Source organism: Oryx dammah, unplaced genomic scaffold, assembly GCF_014754425.2.
Source record: "Oryx dammah isolate SB20612 unplaced genomic scaffold, SCBI_Odam_1.1 HiC_scaffold_10, whole genome shotgun sequence".
NCBI lineage: Eukaryota > Metazoa > Chordata > Mammalia > Artiodactyla > Bovidae > Oryx > Oryx dammah.
In genome coordinates, this window is record NW_024070194.1 from 81,121,951 (window position 1) to 81,144,638 (window position 22,688).

Here is a 22,688-nt window from a genome sequence, read left to right on the forward strand (position 1 = left end):
TATTCTTTGCATTGTGACATCTGATTTAGATTAACACACCAATTATTTTGGGGATATGTATTATAATACAGAAATATACAGTAATAATAGTTGCCACTTTGTGGCCTATACTACACAACAGGTACTGTGTTAAGTAACTTTTGTGCTGTAAGAAATCACAAAAGCACTTTGAAAACCCTGTACTTTACAGACAAAAGAAAACAACAAATAACTTGATGATCATATTCTTTTCTACATGTTTTATTCACCTTTAAGCAACATGAAATGATCTAGAAAATTCCCCCTGAAACAGCAAGACGTCTACTGTTTAATGTGGTCACAAAAGACAATGCTGGTGGTGGCCACAGAATGCCAAAAGAGAATGAAATATGAAAAATTCAGGGTATCTTTTAGATGTTTTGGGAGATGAGGCTGAACTCCACCAAAGTGGTTTTCCAGTGTTCTCTTTTCCTTTCCTGAGGGTGAAGTTATGTAGGAAAAGCTAGCAACAAGATTCGGAAATCATGCTTCACGCCATGCAGAAGACTAGAACAACCCTCTCACCTCTTTCTTCACTTCTTCTTCATCTTCCAGTGTCAAAGCAGCCAGTTGTTTAGCCCTCTGCTCCATCAGATTCACATATCGAATTGGATTTGACAAAGCTTCAATCACGTCTAAATAGGAAAGAGACATTTTAGACTGATGGTCCTGGAGATACTGATTATCCACCATGAATCAATCTATCCATCCATCCCTCCATCCATCCATCCAATCACCCATCCATCCATGTATTTGTTCATCATCTCTCTACTTGTCCATCCATTTACTGATTCACCATCCATCTTCCATCTTTCCATCTACCCATATAGCTATCTACTTATCCAGCCAACACTTTGAAAATGGACAAGAGTCCACTGGCTGAACCTCAGGAAGAGAGAACTCAAAGGTCATCTCTGAGTCAAACAGGACAAGCTCCAACTCAGGATGTGTCAGTGCTCCAAATTTTTAAGTTTTATTTGAGCATTTCATCCAGTTCAGAAATGGCCCACAAATTTTTCCTTTTTCCCACACTGGTGATTCACAGGGGAGACATTTCTCATAAAAAGGCTGCTTTACAGACTGTTGAAACAACCCAATGATTTGGCAATATGGGTATCATTTGAACATGATGCTGTCTAGCTGGAATGAGTTATGGCTGTTGTCTTCAGATTGGACACCCGCTCCAAGACTGCCATAGTCTCCACCACTTCCCAGGATCTTCCACTCAGGTACCTTGGCACCACAAGAATTTAAATGTATGATTCCAGGCTGACATCATCATAAGTTAATTTCTATAGTTTACGATTTCACTCATAGAGAGGGTCAGGATTCTAAAACTGGCTGAAGACAAATTCACTGCACAGACCTAGATAGACTGTGAAGTATTAGGTAGCATCGGTTAGAAAGTACTGAACTCATGAGAATAATATTACCAATGGGTAAAAATGCTCAATAATTTATTGAGCAATGGCACCCCACTCCAGTACTCTTGCCTGGAAAATCCCATGGATGGAGGAGCCTGGAAGGCTGCAGTCCATGGGGTCGCTGAGGGTCGGGCATGACTGAGCGACTTCACTTTCACTTTTCATTTTCATGCATTGGAGAAGGAAATGGCAGCCCACTCCAGTGTTCTTGCCTGGAGAATCCCAGGGACGGAGCCTAGTAGGCTGCTGTCTATGGGGTCGCACAGAGTCGGAGATGACTGAAGTGACTTAGCAGCAAACTAAAATTTATTCACAAAGATTTGATGAATTACTTCTAAACATGCATACAAACAGAGGTGATTCTGAGGTCACACTCTCTTGCCTTTGTTTAGTCCAGTTTGCTTTCCACTGAGTCACAAAAATATGGATGACCCCAGATGGAGATAGCTTTCCAGGTTAGGTGGTTTACCTGCATATGTGTCTGGGACATAGTCCTTCACCTCTATGTAGACAAAGAGGGCTGGCAGCATCAGAGGCTGGTTCCTCTCATTCCTCAGACAGATGTAGTGATAGCCTGAGGGGTGATATGATACCGTGCATCACAGTTTCTTATAATGAGAAACATCTACTCGATCGGAGTACTTATTTCAGGTGACTCTGGATGGCCAACAGCTTACTTCTACCTCATCTTAATCATATGCTCTTGAGTAATAGGGTATTATTTTTCTCATCAAACAGGAAAATAATGTTGACTCTGATTTTTTTTCTCCCTTGCCAACCATGTTTTTCCCCACAAGAGAGAATTTGAAACCATGTGTCACAGATTGAATTATCAGTCCAAATTTGTACCCCATATATAATCTCTTGATTTGGGGGTTAGCCTGTTTGGACAATGGGATGTTAGTGATGTGTACAAGCAGAGGCTTCACATGCACAAGCGTGCATCCCACTGGGCTGCCGTGTGATGCCTGGGAGTGCAACTGCTTCTTCACCTGGAGCCCCTGAGTGAGCAGGTGTGGGAAGCCCACAGCCTCAAGCACAGTTGCACAGCCAAGCCTCACCAAGCCCTACTACTCCACAGATCTGTGAGCACGAAGATGAAACACCTTTTATAAGCCTTTTAATTTTCAGGTAGTTTGTTACACATAACATCTGGTAAGAGTTGACTGGCCTAGTAGTCATAGCGTATCACAAAAACATAATATTGCCAGGTTTAAATATATAATCCTATAATCCTTTTTACAGAGTGAAACACTAAAACAACAAATAGCTTCCTACATCGTTCTTTAATAATCTTATAAGGCAGTGATGATTTTCTTTACAACTTTGATAAAAAGTTTCCCACAATGCTATCCATACCTGGCCGAATTGCTTGTACTGGCAAGATTCGGTGACCAATAAATTTACCTCCTTCTTCATAAACTGCTATCCTCAGACAGGCTAGCGAAGGAAGAACCACCTATAGGACATTAAGAATACATGTGGTTACAAGAAGGAGTGACTCTCAGAAAGAATTAGAAAGGTAATATTCAAACAGGCCCTACTTTTCCAAATCCAAGTAGAAGTTTCTGCTGAGCAAATTGATAAAATGTTAAGTTACTGCTCTATAATTTGGATTTTCAAAAAGAGAAGTATTTCCAGAGATATGGCTTCATCTGTGTTTTATCACCTTTCCAAAATGAGGACTCTGTTCAACAAACAGACCATTTTCTTTTGATATGAACATTCTCAAGGCAGAAATGACAAAAGTTCTATGTTTAAATACTGTGAGTTAATGGTTTAATCACAGTTTGAGCATTCACTATTATATTTTCAAAGCAAACTACCTTTGTACTTCAGAGCAAATGCAAAAGTTATAAAGTAGCTTTCAAGGATAGCTTTCAAAAATGAGATTACTTTATTTATTTGTAAATTCCCAAATTAGCCATAAGTAGTACTCTTGCCTACTAGGCTATAGTCCATGTGGTCGCAAAGAGTGGGACAAGACTGAGCAACTTAAAAAAAAAAATGCTTATTTTTTTTCTCTCAGTGTAAAACATCTGGAGTACATATGCAGCTATACTATATCAACATGTCAAGACCATGAGGCCAATTATACCTTAAATATGTATTTCTTTGGAACATAAGAAAACTAACGTTTATTGACTACTTTCAATGGGTTAGATATTTTCTAAATGTTTTCAGTATATTAGAAAATACTTATACAAGAATGCTTATAAGACAATATTACTAAATCCAATTAACATAAGAAAAAAAAGTTGGAGTACAGAGATCTTTACCACAGATAGGATACCCTCTTTGCAGAAGACTGCCTTTGTAGATATTTTGGCCAGATAAAAGCAAAGTGATAAGAGTGTACTCTAATTTCTACTGCACTTAATGTCTTCCTTTTTGTTTAAAAAGGAAGTGAAAAAGATCTGTATTTTTGTGAAAGCAGAGGGAAAGACAAGTCGAATGTAAAAGGTATTAACTATCAGATAGAATCCAGACAACTTACAAAGACCAACGGCGGTGGTTGGAGATTCCAGGGAGTTTAATTGCTATGCTTTTTAAAGGAAGCATGGACTTCCTTTTTCTTGGCTACCATATTACTCCCTATTTACCACTCTACTTCATTCGAATTATAGTGAAGACATATCATTTATCACTTGTATTATGAGAGGCTATGGGTTAAAATTACATATTATTCTGGTTTTCCAAATGAGGTATCCTAGAATTAATTGATTCACAACTATGAAACATCCAAACAAGCATTCACAGAAATTTTGAAGTTTTCAAGACAGTTTTGAAAATGCTATTATATTACTAATGTGTAAATTCCCAAATGAAACAATAAGTAATTCCTCATTTCATATTTTTTCCAGTATAAAGCACCTGAAAGTGACTCTTTGCGACTCCATGGACTGTAGCCTATCAGGCTCCTCTGTCCATGGGATTCTCCAGGCAAGAATACTGGAGTGGGTTGTCATTTCCTTCTCCAGGAGATCTTCCCGACCCAGGGATTGAACCCAGGTCTCCCACACTGTAGGCAGACACTTTACCGTCTGAGTTACCAGGGAAGCCATAAAACACCTAGAAGATGCATTAACATCTGACGTGAAGAACACAAGACCAACCTTTTTGAATACAATGGGTTCTTCTTCCCAGATGGGATTTACAGCGTTTCCTTGGGATGTTTTCGTCTTCAATGCCTTCCTCCTTGTGTCCACAGGCAAACCAAACATATCCACTTCCACGTAAGTCCCGACTTTCTTATCAGAGAGAAACTGACCTGAAATAATCTAGAAAGTTAAAAAAAAAAACTCTTAAAAATGAATAACAATTATACAAGAGAAAACTTCAGGGAGGGACAAATGCTAATGATGAATATTGAGCCATAATCCAAGTAAAACAGAAACAACAGTACAAATATTATTTCCTTTCTGGTTAAAGAATTGTTAGAAGAATAATGATAATGCCAGGGTTAAGGGTTAATTAATAAGACAAAGTTGTATAGGGTGAAATACATGAACAAGCATGAAAGCTTGAGATTATGGCTTTTATATTTGAGAGATACTATCTATTAAAAGTTAAAGGTTGATTTTTACAGCCAACTGAATATAAGGATTTTTCTAATACTTAATAACTTTATAAGAGAAAAAAATTCTCATTTTAGTATGATTGTTCAGTTCAGTTCAGTCATTCAGTCGTGTCTGACTCTTTGTGACCCCATGGACTGCAGTACGCCAGGCCTGCCTGTCCATCAAGAACTCCCAGAGTTTACTCAAACTCATGTCCATTGAGTCGGTGGTGCCATTCAACCATCTCATCCTCTGTCGTCCCCTTCTCCTCCCGCCTTCAATCTTTGCCAGCATCAGGGTCTTTTCAAATGAGTCAGCTCTTCGCATCAGGTGGCCAAAGTTTTGGAGTTTCAGCTTCAACCTCAGTCCTTCAACATCAGACCAGACCACCTAACCTGCCTCTTGAGAAATCTGTATGCAGGTCAGGAAGCAACTGTTAGAACTGGACATGGAACAACAGACTGGTTCCAAATAGGAAAAGGAGTACGTCAAGGCTCTATATTGTCACCCTGCTTATTTAACTTCTATGCAGAGTACATCAAGAGAAATGCTGGGCTGGATGAAGCACAAGCTGGAATCAAGATTGCCGGGAGAAATATCAGTAACCTCAGATATGCAGATGACACCACCCTTATGGCAGAAAGTGAAGAACTAAAAAGCCTCTTGATAAAAGTGAAAGAGGAGAGTGAAAAAGTTGGCTTAAAATTCAGCATTCAGAAAACGAAGATCATGGCATCTGGTCCCATCACTTCATGGCAACTAGATGGGGAACAGTGGAAACAGTGGCTGACTTTATTTTGGGGGGCTCCAAAATGAAAATGAAAATGAAATGAAATTAAAAGATGCTTACTAATTGGAAGGAAAGTTATGACCAACCTAGACAGCATATTAAAAAGCAGAGACATTACTTTGCCAACAAAGGTCCATCTAGTCAAGGCTATGGTTTTTCTAGTGGTCATGTATGGATGTGAGAGTTGGACTATAAAGAAAGCTGAGCACCGAAGAATTGATGCTTTTGAAATATGGTGTTGGAGAAGACCCTTGAGAGTCCCTTGGACTGCAAGGAGATCCAACCAGTCCACCCTAAAAGAAATAAGTCCTGAATATTCATTGGGAGGACTGATGTTGAACCATGGTTGTAGATGAAATTAAAAGGTTGCTTAAGAGTACAAATTTACCACATAGCATAGTAGAAAGTCTAGCATTTAAAAAAAATCTTCTTGTTCATAAAATTCAACTTGACAGAATAGTTATAATACCATGCTACTCCAATTCTCAAAGTTGTTATACTTTAATAAAAAGCCACAATAATGATAAAAGTAAAAACAAATACCAATTTTAAACTATTAAACTCAGTTTATCATCACTCCTGACTGCACTGGTTAACCATCCACATGATTGTGGTATCCTTTGCCTAGATATAAAGCTAATGAATATTATGGAATTAAATGAGATTTTAAAACTACACATTCATAATTTTCAGAATCTGAGGGGTTCGCGAATGTTATAAAAGTTAATGGAGACAGACACAATGTCCTTCTGCTTTAACAACAGAGAGGGAAATGTGGAAATCAGGTATTGGTGGAACAGACTCAGTGATCTGTGTTATCTGATTGACAAAGCTTCACTTTCTGAGCTCCAGTCAGTGAAAGGAGACAGAATCACCAAGATGATGGTGGGCTGGAAACAGACACAATGGCGGCCTGGGGATGGCCAAAGGCAGCTGCATGCTGATGTGGGTAGAGATGCCACACAAGTTAGAAAGTAATGAGGAGGAGGCTGTCCGCATATACCCTGGGAAAATGCGTTTCTCCTGAACGTTCTCTGTGCCTGAGTACATGAGACCCACAAGGAACAATCTCTGTGTTTCCTTTGAGGTTCTACATGAGAACAAGTGAGCAGACATTTTATAGCAGGTTTGAAACTTCCAAGTTAAATGAGTCATGCTGGGAATTCAGATGCATCAAAGATAGTGTGTGCCTAAGATTTTTTTAAAATGAGTTTAAATTTTTTCTTTTCCTTGTTTTTATCTTTATCTGCCCAGCATGTGGATCTTAGTTCCCCCCCCCCCGGTGATTGGACCCGCGCCCCCTGCATTGGCAGTGTGGAATCTTAACCACTGACCCCCCAGGGAAGTGACAATATGCTTAAGATTTTGATTAAAAGAGACTTCTTAACTAAATTAATAATACTGAGCCTCAATGTTCTCATCAGTAAAATAGGATCATGGAACACCCCCAGAGCTCAGAGGTCTACTCTGGCATTACAAAGTCTATGTCAGGGGGTCGAAACAAAGGCAATACTGGGTGGATGTGAGCTGCATTTTGGCTCCAGCCGTCATGGTGAAGGCAGGGTTCTGCTGCAGGGTCTCTGAGGCATTATGGCCTGTCCTTTCAGAGGACACTGACATCTCCAGAACAGTGTCTCCACTCCGGACTTGGGCAGCAGTGTACGCCTGTCTGGGACTCAACTGTTTTCCCCAGTTTCTCTATGTGATTGTTTATAATCACTTACACTGTCATGGTAGAATTTTCCAGAAAGAATAAACAGCAAAGCAAACATATAAAATGAGATGAATCGGCAAACAAGGACAAAAAATTATTTTGATAAAATATTACTATCAGTTTGACCTGACTATAACTATAGTTAACAAAAATTCTAAAACAGCATTTTATCTGTGAGTGATGTTTGAGTTTATCTTAATCAAACTTGACAGGAATTAAACATCCTTTGCTGAAAACAATTTCCTAAACTAAATATAATCTTGAAGCTCTAATTCTGCCAACTCCACTTGGCAGATATATGGGGTGAAATAATTTCAAATGATATCATTGAGAGACACTCCAGTGCAACTTTATTTTTAATCTCTGGTGTAACATAAATTTTAAAGTAAAAAAGGGTTCAACAAGCTTAGAATAGAAAATTAGTGAAACTGTTATTGTTATTGTTCAGTCACTCCCCTCATATCTCTTTGTGACCTCGTGGACTATATAGAGTACTTTTTTAACACAGTTTTTTATATGCTTTTGGTTTAGGGTCAATTGGAAAATTGCATTTATGCTTTATTAAAAAGGTTTCTTAGTGCTGCAATTATCCAGTTGAACAGAAAAGAAATGGAACTTTTAAAAAGTAAATGAAACTTAGCTACAACAACCAATGGCTTATAGGATTCATGTAAAAAGTTTTTTATAAAAATGATTTCCCATTTATAGTATTAAAAATATTTTCTCACAGCTAAAAAAATACCTTGTATCGCCTGTACAATCAATTGCAAAGACTGCAGAAATCATTTGCAATTAATATTTTGAGGGTCAGATGTATGTTTAATGATGTGATTCTTGTATTTAAGCCATGACGGAAGCCCTTAATATCGTTACTCATTATGTGTTATAAATTCCTGAATACTCTGATAGATTTTCAAAAGCCATGCTATGGTAACTGAAGAACTTTTATTCAATATTTAATAATTTATTTAGAGAATACCTTTATTTTTCCTAATTTTTCTCAGTGTGGCTATTTTTCTAAAACTAACAGTGGGAGGGAAGACCAGATTTCTCCAATATGAGTCACTAATTTTTGTGTTTTTGGCCTTCCTGGTGGCTCAGACAGTAAAAAATCCACCTGTAATGCAGGAGATCTGGGTTTGATCCCTGGGTCAGGAAGACCCCCTGGAGAAGGGAATACCCTCTCCATATTCTTCCCTGGAGAAACCCATAGACAGAGGAGTCTGGCAGCTTACAGTCCATGAGTTTGCAAAGAGGTGGACACAACTGAGTAAGTGTGCACGTGTGTGCGTGTGTGCACGCGCGCACACACACACACACACACACACACACACACACTGTTTTCGTGGTACATTTCTCTGTAGGATCTTTGCACCTAAAGAAAGGACTAGCCATGGTGAATCTCAGCAACTTGCTTCACTGATTTTGGATCTACTTTTTAGCCCATTAAAAGTGGGGCATCTTGTGCATATAGCTTTTGAAAACTTTTAATATGAATTCAGTCTTCAAATTAAAAAAAATACAAAGGAAGTAAAGACTTTACTGGGAAGTAAACACTTAATGACTAAACTGCTTTACACAAAATAGGTGTTGTTGAAGACTTTTGCTGGGTACAGTTGTGTGATGGGGTGAATATACCTTAACAGATAAAGTGTTGGCCACTATGCCATCCACGATGCCTTCTGTGAATGGATCAAAGTGCTTGTCAGGTCTCCTCATGAACTCCGGCTTCAGCCTGTAGCCACTCTTCCCATTGTATTCATACATCCCCATGTTTATCTGCATAGCCAGGTCTGTGAATAAAAGACACAAACCTTACTGGGACTGTATTTACATTTGGAGCAAGAACGTAAGATTGTATTACAGTACACTTCTGCTCCCTCTTTAAGAAGAAAGACTTATCATTATAGAAACTTAGGAAACAGATAAGAAAAAAAAAAAACAAGCTGTCATCTCCAAATTCAGAGGTAAACCACTGCAAACAGGTTGGTGTATATTCTGTTTTTCTATTTAAAACATATTCATATATTTGAATATATAAATTATATGCAGTACGTCCATTTCATTAAATATTCATCTGCTTTAATTTTAACAATTGTATAAAATACTTTTGGATAAATATACCCAAATACACAGATTATACCAGGCCCTACTCTGGACATACTTATGTCTCTTCCAAATTTTTATCATTACATATAATGGTTTTTTTTTTTTGAGAATAAAGGTAATATTCTTTTATATACTTATTTTTACTGAAGTACAGTTGATTCACAATTTAGTTTCAGGTTTACAGCATAATGTTTTGATTTTACCACATTGTCGTGGTGAAATCTTTGAAGATATCATTAATGATGCTCTTACGAGTGAATTTTCTAGGTCAGAAAATGTTTATTGGAAAAGCCTTTTGATAATTCTTACTAAGATACCCTTCAGAAAGTTTAAATCTCCAATCCTTGTTTTTGAGGATGGGCTTCTTCATACTTAACCAACAGTAGACACTGTAATCTTTTTTTAATTTATAGGAAAAAGATTTTCTTTTAAATTTTTTTATTTGTTGATTACTTACTACCAATATCTAATCACTCATTGACTTGTTTCTAATGGACAAAGATTCCTGGTCAAAGTTTGCTAAGACTTGATCAATGTAGGAAATAAATGTCTACATTATTTGCAATTGCTAGAGCTAAACAAACAAGCTCTAAAGTCCTAATGAATTTGAGAAGCTATCAATTTGTTCCAGATTGTCTGAGTTACAACTCATGTCTATTTAGATGGACAATAAAGAAGTGACATTAGAACTATTTCAAAGTTTCACATAACAAATCATTTTTAGAGCAGGGAAAAATAAGTGAATTTTTATTTATCATTTTATAAGTTATTATGACTGTGATATCAAAATTGGATAAACTACCAAAATTATGCTTGAAAAAATTAACTTCAAAAGCCTAAAAATTAATTGCCAAGTCATATTTTCTAAAAAACAATACATAAGCAAGTAGAATTTTTCTCAGGAACAAAAGGATACTTACATATTAGGAGATATATTAACAAAATTTATCACATTTCTCACAAAGAAGAAATGAACATATGATCATCCTGATAGATGCCAAAGAGACATTTAATAATATTCAACATAAATTCCTAAAACCAGTGTTGTCATTTAGGCCAAGTATAGATTCCTTTAGTGTGTAAAAGACTGTCTCAAAGTCACAGCCAGCATCTACTCATTGGCATCATGATGTGAAATTCTCATTAGTGTCAAGATGACTCTTAATACTATTAGTTAATATTATTTTAGAACAGTCAGTCCAAGGCAAAGAAACACTGAATGGTAATAGAAAAGGAGAATTTCCTTTTCCACATATTAAACCATATTATTAAACATTATAATAATAACAAGGTTATTGGCTCCAGGAAGGTGAAAAATTTATTAATGGAGAAGACTTTAAATTGAAAAAATGAACCCAAATTAACAATGAAAAAGGCAACCTCTAGTATAAATGACTGATCTCTTACCAAGATTATACATGAAAATTAAATCTGTGTAGATGAAAGGGTTAAATTACATGTGAAAAAGAAACTATGAAAGAAATGGGAGTAAGCATGGATTGATTTTCAGATGTGGAGCTTGTAATTGTGAGAGTAAACTAAGATTTCATAAAATAAAACAGTAATCAATCTGATCTCATCTGTCTCACAAAATAAGACAACATGACTTTTATATTAAAAGTACTGTTATAAATGAAAGAAAAATTGACAGCAGTCCTGAATAAAAGCAGAAATGCAAAAATAAAAATCATATCATTCCATCATAGGGGATTGCAGTGCAGAAGTAGGAAGTCAAGAGATACCTGGAGGCAAGTTTGGCTTTGGAGTACAAAAGGAAAAGGGCAAAGGCTAAAAGAGTTTTGCCAAGAGAATACACTGGTCATAGCAAACACCCTCTTCCAACAACACAAGAGGATTCTACACATGGATGTCACCAGATGGTCAATACAGAAATCAGATTGATGGTATACTTTGCAGCCAAAGATGGAGAAGCTCTAGACAGTCAGCAAAAACAAGACCTGGAACTGACTGTGGCTCAGATCATCAGTTCCTTATTGCAAAATTCAGACTTAAATTGAAAAGTGTAGGGAAAACCATGAGGGCATTCAGGTATGACATAAATCAAATCCCTTATGGTTATACAGTGGAGGGGATGAATAGATTCAAGGGATTAGATCTGGTAGACAGAGTGCTTGAAGAACTAAGGACAGTAGTTCATAACACTATTCAGGAGGCAGTGACTAAAACCATCCCAAAGAAAAAGAAATGCAAGAAGGCAAAGTGGTTGTCTAGCAGGCTTTATAAACAGCTGAGGAAAGAAGAAGCAAAAGACAAAAGAGAAAGGGGAAGGTATACCCAATGAAAGGAGAGTTCCAGACAATGGCAAGGAGAGATAAGAAGGCCTTCTTAAATGAAGTATGCAAAGAAACAGAGGAAAACAACAGAATGGGAAAGACTAGAGATCTCTTCAATAAAACTGGAAATATCAAGGGAATATTTCATGCAAGGATGGGCACAATAAAGGACAGAAATAGTAAGGACCTAAGAGAAGCAGAAGAGATTAAGAAGAGGTAGCAAGAATACACAGAACTGTAGAAAACAGGTCTTAATGACCTGGAAAACCACGATGGTGTGATCACTCACCTAGAGCCAGACATCCTGGAATGCGAAGTGAAGTGGGCCTTAGGAAGCATTACTATGAACAAAGCTAGTGGTCATAATGGCATCCCAGGTAAGCTATTTCAAATCCTAAAAGAGGATGCTGTTTAAGTGCTGCACTCAATATGTCAACAAATATGGAAAACTAAGCAGTGGCCAGAGGACTAGAAAAGGTCAGTTTTCATTGCAATCTCAAAGAAGGGCAATGCCAAAGAATGTTCAAACTACTGTACTACTGTGCTCGTTTCACATGCTAGTCCGTTTATGCTCAAAATCCTTCAAGCTAGGCTTTGGCAGTGTGTGAACTGAGAACTTTCAGATGTACCAGCTGGGTTTAGAAAAGGCAGAGGAACCAGAGATCAAAGTGTCAACATTCATTGGATCATAGAGAAAACAAGAGAATTCCAGAAAAACACCTACGTCTGCTTCAATGACTATGCTGAAGCCTTAGACTGTGTGGATCACAGCAAACTGGAAAATTCTTAAAAAGATGGCAATACCAGACTATCTTATCTCTTGAGAAACCTGTATGTAGGTCAAGAAGCAACAGTTAGAATCAGTCATGGAAACTCACTGGTTCAAATTTGGGAAAGAAGTACGACAAAGCTGTATATTGTCATCCTGCTTATTTAAAGTATATGCAGAGTACATCACGTGGAATGTCAGGCTGGATGAATCACAAGCTGGAGTCAGAATTGCTGGGAGAAATATCAACAGCCTCAGATACGCAAACGATACCACTCTACTGGCAAAGAGTGAAGAGGAGCTAAAGAGCTTCTTTATGAAAGTGAAAGAGAAGACTGAAAAGGCTGGCTTGAAGCTCAACATTCAAAAACTAAGATCATGGCATCCAGTCCCATCACTTCATGGCAAATAGAAGGGGAAAAAGTGGAAGCAGTGACATATTTGCTTTTCTTGGGCTCCAAAATCACTACAGATGGTGACTGCAGCCATGAAATTAAAATATGCTTGCTCCTTGGAAGGAAAACTATGACAAACCTAGACAGCATATTAAAAAGCAGAGACAGTACTTTGCTGACAAATGTCCTATAGTCAAAGCTATGGTTTTTCCAGTAGTCATGTATGGATGTGAGAGTTGGACCATAAAGAAGGCTGAGGGCCAAAGAACTGAGAGTCCTTTGGACTGCAAGGACACCAACCCAGTCAATCCTAAAGGAAATCAGTCCTGAATATTCATTGGAAAGGCTGATGCTGAAGCTAAAGCTCCAATACTTTGGCCACCTAATGGAAGAGCTGACTTATTGCAAAAGACCCTGATGCTGGGGAAGATTGAAGGCAAAAGGAGAAGGGGAGCAGAGGAGGAGACGGTTAGGTAGCATCACTGACTATGATGAATTTGAAATTGAGCAAACTCCAGGACATAGTGTCGGACAAACAGAAATTTGAGCAAATTCCAGGAGATAATGGAGGACAGTGGACAGCGAGGAGAGTGGAGGACAGCCTAGGGTTCTGCAGTCCATGGGGCTGCAAAGAGTTGCAGACTTAGTGACTTAACAACAAAAATAAAAACACAAACTTACAATGTTCAACTTCAATACTCAAAGAAATGAAATGAAAAAGAACAAGGAGATATTTGTCTGAATTATTACTATTATTTAATAATAACACTTAACCAAGAACACAAATGTGAGGGAAATTGAGAAGAAATCTCGTGCCACAGTTTTGATGTACAATTTGACATTGTACAAAGGCTCTTAAAACTTTCACTTAATTCTATTTTAGGAACTTTTCCAAAAGAACATTAGGAGATAAACTTGACAATTTATATTTCAGCCTGTTCTCAGGGCATTATTTATAGCAGAAAAAAAAATGTCCTAAAGTTCAGTGATAGGAAGTGTGCTTTAGTTAATTCTGAGATGTACTTAATATACAGCTATTAAAATTCATGTTCCCATATAATAAATATATATGAAGATATATATGTTAACAAGGTATTAAGTGAAAAAGCATGTATATGCATAGCCAAAACACTTACAGATCAATCTCTGAGTGGTAACATTCCTGGAAGTTTTATTATTTTCTTTATACTTATTTTGAATGTATAATATTTTTTAGAATAAATGTGTATTACTTTTAATGTTTGAAAATAAGTAAAACAAATCTAAATAAAGATATCTATAAACTATCAGAGATAATTCCTCAATATTCAAAATTTGCCTTTTCTGTAATGATAGTTCCTTTATGAAAATGTATTTTTGTTTGTTTCTTCAGTCCAGTCTGGCAGTTTTTCTCCTCCTTGGGATGATTTTCAGGCACTTGGAGATGTGGCTTTTATAGGATGGAAATGAATACTAACTGTGCGACTTACCCACTGTTTGGAAATTAAGGGCAACCATTTGGCAGCCTGCATTCCAGAAGAGCTGAGGCATATAGTTAGATGAATCCACACGTGTTCCCTTTGGATATATCCTGCTAAGCTGCATTTTGTTATATCTGGGCCATCATGTTAAGTAGTGAATACAATTACAAAAAGAATTAGCCAATAATACTAACTGAGAAGCTGCTTCCCATCTTTCTCTGAGGGGGAATGAATTAAAGATGGATGATCTCATTGAACTAGTGAATGAAATATGTAAAAAGCTTTCTGAACAAACAGAATAAATGTGCTTTTATAATACAAATGGAGCATCATCTTTGCAGAGCCTTGTGGGTAAAAACTAATGAAGCAGCAAAAATGGTTGAGTCAATGCAATTTTTTGGAGATTATTAAGGACTGGCTTAGTGATTAAGGACATAAAAGGAAATCCGAATGGAGCAAATCATGGGACAGGATGATATTGTGCTTGGCAGAAGCAGATAACATGAACTGTACAGCTATTTTTGAAATGCTCTCTGCTCATTTTCTTAACCTTCTCAAGGACTGCTCTTTGCCAAAACCATGGTACTCTTTATGATTGATAACAAGGTTAATATAGCACAGAAGATTTTTACTCATATTTTGATTCCTACCATCATCAGTTTTCCATCCTGAGAACCTTTGAACTATTGAATGATGCTATGTTCTTAAAACACAATTAACTATTGCTATTACCAAGCTTTAAAGACTCCTCCTGCCAATGCAGGAAATGCAAGAAACACAAGTTAGGTCCTGGGTTGGGGAGAGCAACCTGGAAATGCAACCTGCTCCAGTGTTCTTGCCTGGAAAAGCCCATGGACAGAGGAGTCTGACAGGCTACAGTCCATGGGATTGCAAAGAGTCAGACACAACTGAGCAACTGAGCATGCACACACACACACACACACACACACACACACACAATTACCAAGTTTGGCAGAGGTTAGCTCAGGTTCTGGGCTTGACAGGGGACTTAGGCCAAAGAGGGTCTGAAATTTAATTCTGAAACTTGTTAGCTGTATGATTCAGGACAAGTTATTTCCCTTTTCTGTGCCTCAGTGTCTTCATCTATAAAAGATATAGGATTCCTACATCATAGGGCTGTTGTGAGGATTACATTAAGACATAACAAAGGGCTATCACGTAGTTAGTACTTATTGATTGCTAATGAGTATGTCTATCGGCACTTTGTTTATGGAGTTTACCTCTGTTTCCTTTCCTATTGTTAATGAACTTTAAAGATGATATTTTTTCTTTTATATAACTAGGACATTTAATATTAATTTTATGAAAAAATTCTAATGTTTATGCCATTTTATTTTAATTCAGGAATAAAATAAAAAATTGTTGTCAGGAGTCTCAACAAAGCCATTATATATTTATTATATATATTATATATTATTAGTAATATGTATTATCATCATCCCAACTATTTTCCAATTGGATGTCTATTACATGTAAGCATGTGAGACACCAGAAAGGTGTCTCTATTATCTATATAATATATACTTTACACACATCATATTTTATGTATGTATAAAGTACACACACACATTTTGTACACACACACATTTTACATATGTGATCCCTAGCCCAAACAGCAAGCAACAAAGCTGGTATCATCATTTTTGTTTACAGGTGAGAAAACGGAATTGCCAAGGGATAAAGAGCGTGATATTGTGAAGGTAACCTTGAAATCGTCCTTTACTCCAAGGCCAGCTCTCTTCCACGGGCCAGACTATCCCTTTCACCACTGCATATGAAACCTGAAACTATTTATCACTCCCAATGACTTTAGCCATTTCATGCACCTTTTCCTTATTAAAGACAAAAATTAAACCAATAGCATAAGACTTCATTAATGTCAATTCAGCACACGTCCGTCAAATCAAGGATACTCTACAAATTCCACCGGAGACTTTGTAAGTTGCTCAAGACCTTTGGTTTCCACAAAGGAAGACATCTCGAAGCTTCTATTTCTTTCTGTGTTAACGACAGCAAAAAAAGTGAGAAATAAAATTCAGTGTTATAAATAATAGCATATAAGAGGTAGGCAAATGTCCCATGAAACTGAGGGCAAAGACCCGCAAATAACTTTTATATTTAATTTTGCTTTAATTTTAATTTTCAGTCTTATTTGTGTCTTCTAATATTTGCTACCTGGTTAGGTGTTGTACAAGTTATGGACACGGTGGCCTCAGTGTTAGAAGATGAATTTTAGATGTGGAGAGTGTGGCTAGGCAAGCTGATCTGTCAAAAGAGGAAGGACCTTTTGTTCTAAATCCATTTAGATTGGTTTCTTGAAGCCATCACTGATAATTAACAATACAGACCACGACCACATGGACATTCCTGCCAGATGTTGATTATCTCCACTTGACTATACCCACATTGTCATCACCTCAAGCTTGTAGGTACCCTTCTGGTTGAAAGAACTAACGTGACCTTAGAATTTTGTTATTTTAAAGCAGAAGTATCCTTGAATATTTTCCAGTTGGATGGCCTCATTTTCAGATTACATGTCAGGGGCCACAGAGGTGAATATCCTAGAAGGTCTCAATATTCTTGGACACGGAGCAACATCTTGAAACCAGAAGTCAAGCTTCCAATTAGAGTGAGAGAAACCAAAAGAAGTTATCTTAGTTTAGAAAGGCAAAGAGCCAAACAGCTTCTCTGACCTCTTTCCAACTAGAAATCACAATGCTACATATAAAGACATGTCACTTGGAGCTCAATGATTTAAACCGAGTTACCGTCAGGCATTGTTCCCTCTTTGATGCCCATTTTCCAGAATTAAAGCCTCATTTTTCTTCCTAGTCATTCCCACATTCCTCCTTTCTCTGCCTCTTCACCTTCCCCAATTTAGTCAGCTCTAAAGGAAACGCTTGCTTCTCTTATTTTGGTCCATCAAAATTCTACTTTCACATGACTATTTTAAGCACAGCTGTTAATTAAAATTAAGTCACTTTAATAGGTTCTTTGTAAACTATGTGCAGTATTCTTTTGAAAAAAGTGAGAAAATGGTGTAAAATACAAGGAGAAAGTACTTGTTTGTAAATCTTTGGCTGCTGCTGTTGTTATGAGGTTCTTAAGGGCCTAAATGTACCAGCTCCTTCCCAGTTTGGCTACTTGTCTGGGAGCTTTTGAATCATGAATTAAGCAAACATTTAACAGCCAAAGACAGTCATAGTAATATAAAAATAACTACTTTATGGGATGTTTCATGGCTTGTGGTAAGAAGACTAGTAATTATAACATCAAACAAACTGTTGAAATTTTTATGTCTAAAACTTATTGAAAGTTAGGCTTCCCTGGTAAGTCAGACAGTAAAGAATCTGCCTGCAATGCAAGAGACCCCAGTTCGATCCCTGGAGAAGGGAATGGCTACCCACTTCACTATTCTTGCCTGGAGAACTCACTGAACAGAGGAGCCCGGTGGACTACAGTCCATGGGGTCGCAAAAAGAGTCAGATATGACTGAGCACTTTGATAAAAGGGCTCCTTTCTCTTGCATCCAATATGGATGGGTTGTCAGATGAAGTAAAACATCAAGTGATGTTAATTATATATTCCCCTAAGTATATAAAACATAGGCTGAACAAATGAAATGTGGGTCAATTGATTTGGTTCCATTTCTATTTCTCAGGATCGATCAAGTCTCTGCTTCCTTTTAAAGGATGGCTAAGTAGTTTATTTCAACACTGTCATTTATATAATTGCCCTGTGTGGTCACGAATGAAAAACAATGTAAAATCCTCAATTAACTGTACTCTGATCAGGTGTCTTTTAGATAATCATGTACAGCCTGTAGGTCTATTAAGAATTTGGGGAAAATATGGAGTATGTTCTCATATGGTTATATAGATATATATAATACATATACTTATGTATATCTGGGGCTTCCCAGGGGGCCCTAGTGGTAAAGAACCTGCCTGCCAATGCAGGAGACTTAAGAGACTCTGGTTTGATCCCTGGGTCAGAAAGATCGCCTGGAGAAGGGCACGGCAACCCATTCCAGTATTCTTGCCTGGAGAATCTCATGGACAAAAGAGCCTGGTGGGCTATAGTCCATAGGGTCTCAAAAAGTTGGACATGATGAAGCTACTTACCATGTATGTTTATTTAGATATATAAAAATCAGATAGTAAAGATACACATATATTAAAAGCTTCATAGAATAGTTCTAATAAGGGTGATTTTTTTTGGTCTAATTATCCTGTGGGTATAATATACTCATTATATACTACACCAGGGGTTTTTCTCCAGGGCAAACTTACTTTTTGAAATTTCAAACGACTCGAACTTGACTGGCTGGATATAGTTCACCAGATTAGACATCTCTTCTGTGGCCATGGCCTCGCTCCCTGCGGTCCCCTGGAAGCAGGAGTAAAAGCAATGTGCCCAGAGTCAGTATTATGTTAGTGAGGGTTGTTTTCCCAGGGCAATGATCAAATGACCCATGAGGGCAGAAAAGGATCACTCCTTTTCTGAAAACAGTTATTGTCCACAGAAAATGGATCAGAGGAGGAAGGAAAAGAAGCACCTCACATTACACGGTGAGGGGTGGGAGGAGGAAGGTCTCTGGGTGGCTCCCCGAGCACCCAGTGCCAGCAGCATCAGGACCACCCGAAAGCTCGCAGGAGAGCAGCCGCCCAACCCTCCTGAACCAGGATCTGTAATGTACTAAGGTGACCCAAACGCACAGCAAAGTCGAAGAAGCCTCGAGCTGTGTCCCATCTGTCAAAGCAGGGAGTCTGCAGGTGATGTCTGAAGTTAGTATATCGAGAATTCATTGGACAAGACATGCCGGGTTGGGGGGGGGTCACTGTGCCCGCGCCCCGCAACTACTGAAGCCTGCTCACTCTGGAGCTCCTGGATTGCAACTAGAAAGTCTGTGTGCTGCCAGGGAACAGTCCCTCTGACACAACCAAGATCCTGCGGGCCACAGCTAAGACCTGACACAGGCAGGTAAATCAGTAAAATAGTTAAAAAAGAAGTCATCATACAACACGAAAATGAGCACGTAGGTGACCACTGGATGAATGGAAAACTGTTATTGAAAAGGGTCGCCAGTGAAAGTGGGTTGGGGTGGACAAACAAATATTGCTTTTCTTTAGAACCTTTCTGCTCGGCCTCCCTTCCTAGCTCCTGGGCGCCGATTAAGCAAGCAGCACAATGCATCTTTCCCGCTGGCTCAGTGGTAAAGAATCCGGCTGCAGTGTGGGAGAAGACAGGTTCGATCCCTGGGTTGGGAAGATCCCTTGGAGAAGGAAATGGCAACCCATTCCAGTATTCTTGCCTGGGAAATCCCATGGACAGAAGAGCCTGGTGGGGCCACAAAGAGTCAGACACGACTTAGAGACTAGACAACAATACATAGAAGGTCAGGAGCTCAGGTTCTAGAGCCAGTCTGGGGCAAGTTACCTAACTGCTCTGTGCCTCAGTTTGCTCACCTATAAAATCAGGAAAAAACGAGTCTCAATAACAAATAGAGTTCTTGTGGTTATTAAGTGTGTTAACTTAAGTGAAAGAGCTCAGAACAGTACCTGGCATATTAAAGCCTCATGTTACTTTAGCTAATATTAGCTATTATATAAATACCACTTTGATGAAGCTTTTTATAAAGAAGAAAGCCTACATGCAGTATGAGATGGGCAGACCTCTGTGGGCTGATTTAACATTTTCTCCCACTTTTAGAAGGCAGAATACAAGGGAGACAAGGTTTCTTTTGAAAACTTCTGTAGCAAGATTAAGATTAAATGTTAATTAGGAAATATCCATTGTAAATGGTTATACAATTAGTAAGATAGTTTTAAAATGATCAAAAGTTACTGATAAAAAGTTTACACAATTGAAATAATCCTCAGGAAAAGCTACTTTGTAATAGTTTTTCTTCTGGGTATTAAGTTGAAATTTAGTGGGGAAAATATAATTAAGAATTTAGACTACATTAAAAGAAATAATTATAAGAGGAAGAACTCCATGTCAGAACAGCTTATTATTTGTTATTTATCTTTATTAATTAAATTGTAAAGATACAATTACTGAGACATACTTTTCAATATATCTGAAAGCAGATTCGGTATACATTTTTTGAACAGGACTCCTGCTAAATGTTTTAAAATGTCAATTGACCTATCCTTGATTTTCTTCTAGAGTCTGTGCAATTAATGTTTCTGAGTTATTTGGGGAATCTTGAACTTCCAAATATTAAATATATATAAATATTCAGTAGAAATCTCTGGTGGTTCAAAAATTATAAGAATGGGGAATTTCATGAAGGTCCAGGGGTTAGACCCCAGGCTTCTCCTGTTGGGGCTTGGATTCAATCCTTGGTCAGGAAACTAAGATCCTACAAGCCAGGCAGCCAAACAAAGGTCAAAATCATCACGAGGAAATTAATGTCAAGTTTACAAACATTTTTCCAAACCTCATGTCTTCTCTGGACTTTGGACCAAGACATCCATTTAACTGCCTCAAAAACTGAAGTGGGAAGATGGAGATCACAAATTTTGAATTCATCCTCAAGATACTACATTTGATGAAAGGCAGCCTCAGCAAAACTGTTCCTTAGAGAGAACTGTGCTTAACACAATACTTGGTTTAGTGATCAATTTTGTATTTTCAGGTTTAAACTATTTTTACCACTAGATGGCAGACGGTGACCGGAACCACATGCAGAGTGAGCAGACTGGAAAGGCAAGTTGGAGAAACATCTCTGACCAGAAGTCGAGCCCTAGAAACCTACCTCATCCATCGAAGACTTTTTACAGTCATCGTCGTCGTCATCGTCGTCACTCTCTGTATCAGCTTCTCCTGTCAAATTTTAATAACAAGTCATGACGTAAACAAGCAATTACAGGTTTGAAGCACATGTGACATGTATATCTACCAAACATTTCCTTGCAAGTTGGCCTTTCACTAAAATTATCCTTTTGCATATTTAAATTTTACTAATTACAAAGCATTATACTGGGTTTGAATTTTTCTTTTCTAAATTTGATGTGTGAAATTTCCAAACTCTATAAAAGATGCTTGTCTTAGCATTTTTATCTATGTTTTGCAAAGCACATGGCATCTTTTACAGTTAGCTCTCTCTAGTACACATATCCTATCCTGATGTATACATCCTCTTTCAGGGTCTCTATGACCTAAAACAGATAAACAATCACTTTTCCATCTTTCCCTTTTCTTCTCAGCCCTAACTCTTCATGTGGTTCCTGGCCAGTGCTCAGTGACCTTGGCCAGAGAGGACCTCCTGGAAGTGGAAGTAGAGGTCAAGAGCTGGGACAGGAACAGGGGCTATAGCAGCAACCTGATTCTCCAGGACTGTAAGGTACTGACTGTATCCTGTGATTTGCCTGCAGGCTTATTTGATGGAGGCACTGTTGTCTAAGGGCTTCCCAGGTGGCATTAGTTGTAAAGAACCTGCCTGCCAATGCAGGAGACGTGAGATGCAGGCTTGATTCCCTCGGGTGGGAAGATCCCTGGAGGAGGGCATGGCAACCGAGTCTAGTATTCTTGCCTGGAGGATCCCGCGGCCAGAGGAACCTGGCGGGCTACAGTCCATGGGGTTGCAAGAAGTCGACATGACAGAATCAACTTAGCAGGCACACAGGCATGAACTGTCGGCTAAACAGTGGATGTACCTTTACAAATGGCATATTCTATTTAAAAGGGCGGACTAAAATGGGTGAATCTTAAATAATTATGCATGGGAATCTCCCTCAATCAGATCTCATGCAGTTTCATATTTAGCCAATATGCTGGCATTTCACTAGACTGTTTTTCTCTCCAAAGTTTAGGTGGATGTTTACATCCTTAATCATGATGACATACTTAAAGAGTCATACTGGGATGCAGCGGTTTGTTCTTCACAGCTCTGGCATTCAGTTAGACCCAGTGATATCAGTTACATAACAAGATTTTCAAGTAAAAAGTAACGAAAAGCATACTTCTAAATTGTTTGATTTGACTTTCAGTGTCCAGACGGTGCAATAGCATAATAAACCCAGTAGATGGCAATCTTGGCTCAACAACGAGGCAGCTTACATGGGCCAGTACCTCCCCTTCCTGCCATCTATAAATTAACTCCCCTGCTCGGGCTCTGTAAACGGCA

At 38.1% G+C, this 22,688-nt stretch overlaps 1 protein-coding gene across 2 annotated transcripts in view; it reads right to left on the reverse strand.

Annotated features, from left to right (window-relative positions):
* The window catches only part of PLCB1 (phospholipase C beta 1), an 858,386-nt gene that overhangs the window by 153,330 nt on the left and 682,368 nt on the right, over positions 1-22,688 (reverse strand). For both annotated transcript variants that reach the window (XM_040248321.1, XM_040248322.1), the window contains exons 15-23: positions 21,318-21,385; positions 18,847-18,943; positions 16,468-16,552; positions 14,543-14,667; positions 9,145-9,299; positions 4,559-4,723; positions 2,802-2,901; positions 1,912-2,016; positions 544-653 (exon numbers count right to left, since the gene is read on the reverse strand). In XM_040248321.1, the coding sequence (XP_040104255.1) occupies positions 544-653; positions 1,912-2,016; positions 2,802-2,901; positions 4,559-4,723; positions 9,145-9,299; positions 14,543-14,667; positions 16,468-16,552; positions 18,847-18,943; positions 21,318-21,385 (1,010 nt within the window). The remainder of the gene's footprint in view (positions 1-543; positions 654-1,911; positions 2,017-2,801; positions 2,902-4,558; positions 4,724-9,144; positions 9,300-14,542; positions 14,668-16,467; positions 16,553-18,846; positions 18,944-21,317; positions 21,386-22,688) is intronic.